The sequence below is a fragment of the Charadrius vociferus genome, unplaced genomic scaffold (genome assembly GCF_000708025.1).
Source record: "Charadrius vociferus isolate BGI_N301 unplaced genomic scaffold, ASM70802v2 scaffold201, whole genome shotgun sequence".
NCBI lineage: Eukaryota > Metazoa > Chordata > Aves > Charadriiformes > Charadriidae > Charadrius > Charadrius vociferus.
In genome coordinates this window covers 502,719-505,407 of record NW_009646936.1, presented here as the reverse complement: position 1 = coordinate 505,407, position 2,689 = coordinate 502,719, and the positions used below count along the sequence as shown (strand labels likewise).

Sequence of the window (2,689 nt, the reverse complement as noted above, 5' to 3'; positions counted from 1 at the left end):
TCCTCTGGCAGAGCTGGTGCTGCCCCGGGCACGGTGAAGGCGAGCCCTCGGGCGGCAACTTCCACGGCCACCGAAACCGGCCCGGGCCATACGTGTCCCCAAACAGGGGGTATCTAAGACTGTGACGTGAGCTGTGTACAAACCTTTCATTTACAAAGTACAAAAAACCCCACAGAATTCATTTGGGTGTGGAATAAAAAATAAAAACCACCTTCACCTGGAGACTTTTCAAGCAGAAACCCCTGTCAGGGAAGCGAGCCTTCAGAGGCGGCGTGCTTTTTACTGGGGATTTACAAGCCGAGCTCAAACCTTTGGAGGGAGCTTCCTGGAGAGGGTCCTTTGTAGGGAGGACCACGTTATGAGGGAGAGGAGAAATTGGATGCCTTATACTAGCCAGATCGTTTTTTTCAGCGGTGTAGTTCATGCTATCTGTTACCTGCGCCGATCTTCCTTAACTTTGAGGGTTGTAAGGCACTGGAACAGGTTGCCCAGAGAGGTTGTTGAGGCCCCATCCCTGGAGGTGTTCAAGGCCAGGCTGGACGTGGCCTTGGGCAACCTGGTCTGGTGGCAGGTGTCCCTGACTATGGCAGGGGGGTTGGAACTCGATGATCTTCAAGGTCCTTTCCTACCTAAACCATTCTATGATTCTATGATTGTGCCACGTTCCTGGGACTTTGCACGTAGGAAAAGGTGTGGGAGCAGCAGGCCAGAGGTGCCCGCAAAGGAGCACAGTGTGTGCAAGGGCAGAGGTCTCTGAAGGCGAGTGCCTGAGGTGGGTACTGCTGCGGGCACGTCTGCACAGGTATAGCATCTCTCCCAAGGAGGTTTGGGGACAAGAGAGAAATGACAACTTCTGCTTCTCCGATGTGAAGTGCGTTTGAGTTGATTTGTTGGGTCTGAGGGTGACATTGTAGGAATTGAGTCGGTGAAATGGTTTGTATTTAAGCAGGGTTTAGATTTAAAACTCCTATCTCCTAAAGGTGGGTAACTGACACATTCGTTTCATGTATTTATGCATCAACTACAGACGTACAAAATAGGTTATTTATTTTTTTTCTTAGAACATGTTTCATTAGGTTTTACTCCTGTGACATTTAAGCACTCATCTCATCTGACAGATTTTTTTTGCATTCAGGTGTGTTGCAAAAATGGGGCAAAATATTTTCTATTTTCATTTCCATACCAAGAATTATTTTCAAATAATTAAACCGTAATAGTAACAGACTGTTCATCAGTGCTACTTCAGGGTTTCCTTTATTCAATTTCAATAAAGCCAAAAGGTCTTATTTTCATCACTTGTGAAGAGTGCCAATTAAAGATGTGTTCATATGGTATGTTTAATAGCTCTCTTGTCTTTTAAGGTACTTCTTGTTTATCTCTGTTTTTCAAAATGGTGATTTAATAACAGAATGAGTAAAGCATTTTAAATGGCAATGCTAATCCGTGCAGAGATGATGTAAACATGCTTATGGTGGATACTTTTTTAATTATTTCAGTCTTCTACCCAGGTCTGTGTACAAAGGCTGTTCGTATTCCTCTTCAGAAAAAAAATCAACAAACCACTCCGTACACCCCTGGTGTTTCCATAGTGCTACTGGAGCACCACTTCGAAAAATCTGATTTTGACAATCTCAGTAAAAGTTTCTCCGTGTAGCCTGATGCGCCCTAAGTCTTGACATGTCAGTCATGCATAATAAGCGATGATATCATAAAGACTACTTACTGGAAATCATTAGTGCTGGCTAGTTTGGTTTTGTTGCATAAGTTCAGAAGGAACGATAGGCATCAGGATTTAAATTAATTATTTTGAAGTCTGTTTTGAAGCGTCTGAGGCAAGGAAGGGAAAGAAAGCTGTATTTAAGTTTTGGATGACTGAAAAATCACGGGAGGAACACATACTAAGATGTTTGGTTTTGATTGCTCCCACAGTATCTGGAATGATGCCAAAACCCCAAAATGCAAGAATTACTTCAGTTAATCTTCGTAGCATGTTACAGTGGGATGCACCTAGGTTTCACCAAGGCAATATAAGTTACACTGTCCAATCTAAGAGGTAAGTCTGGGGGAGTTGGGCTTTCTTTAATTCACATGTTACAGCTGCATGTGTTTGTGATTTGTTTCCTTTTTTACAGGAAAATCAGTAGGTCTCCTTTTCTTTTAGCTCGTGAGAGGCTTATCCTCTGACCTAATAATAGGGCAGAGGCATTTTCTACACATCTAACACCCAAGGCAGCTTTGTACGTACTTTTTAGGGAACCAGAAACATATTTTAACATTGGCTGTTATGAGCTCTGTGTATGTTTTTTCTCTTATCATGTAGCTGTTACCTGTAATTCGAGAGACTTAGTCCTGCATAGCTTTAGGACCACATCTGATCTTTCAATCCGGCAGCATTTTGTGCTCTGCCACCAGTGCGGCCAGCTTGCCTGCACCCTTAGTGGAAATGCCTGATGAACTGCAGGCAGGTGGCTCTTCCCTTCAGTGCCTTAAACATCGGACACGCTTTCTGAGGTCTCCTTTTGTCAGTTTTGGTGGGTTGACGTAGCTTTGGTTTGGTTTTGCCACTGTCCTTCCAAGTTGGTCTCTCCTGTTGGGAAAAATGGTCTGTGGGACTGCACCGAGGAAGGCGGCCGCTTCCCCAGCCCAGCGGTGGGCTCCCTGCCTGCCTCCGTGCCCGGCGAGGACAGGG

At 44.7% G+C, this 2,689-nt stretch overlaps 1 protein-coding gene across 1 annotated transcript in view; it reads left to right on the top strand.

Moving 5' to 3' along the window:
* Window positions 1-2,689, top strand: part of IL10RB (interleukin 10 receptor, beta) — a 13,205-nt gene that overhangs the window by 1,184 nt on the left and 9,332 nt on the right. Inside the window, exon 2 of the mRNA XM_009894920.1 lies at window positions 1,930-2,053. Coding sequence (XP_009893222.1) covers window positions 1,930-2,053 — 124 coding nt within the window. The remainder of the gene's footprint in view (window positions 1-1,929; window positions 2,054-2,689) is intronic.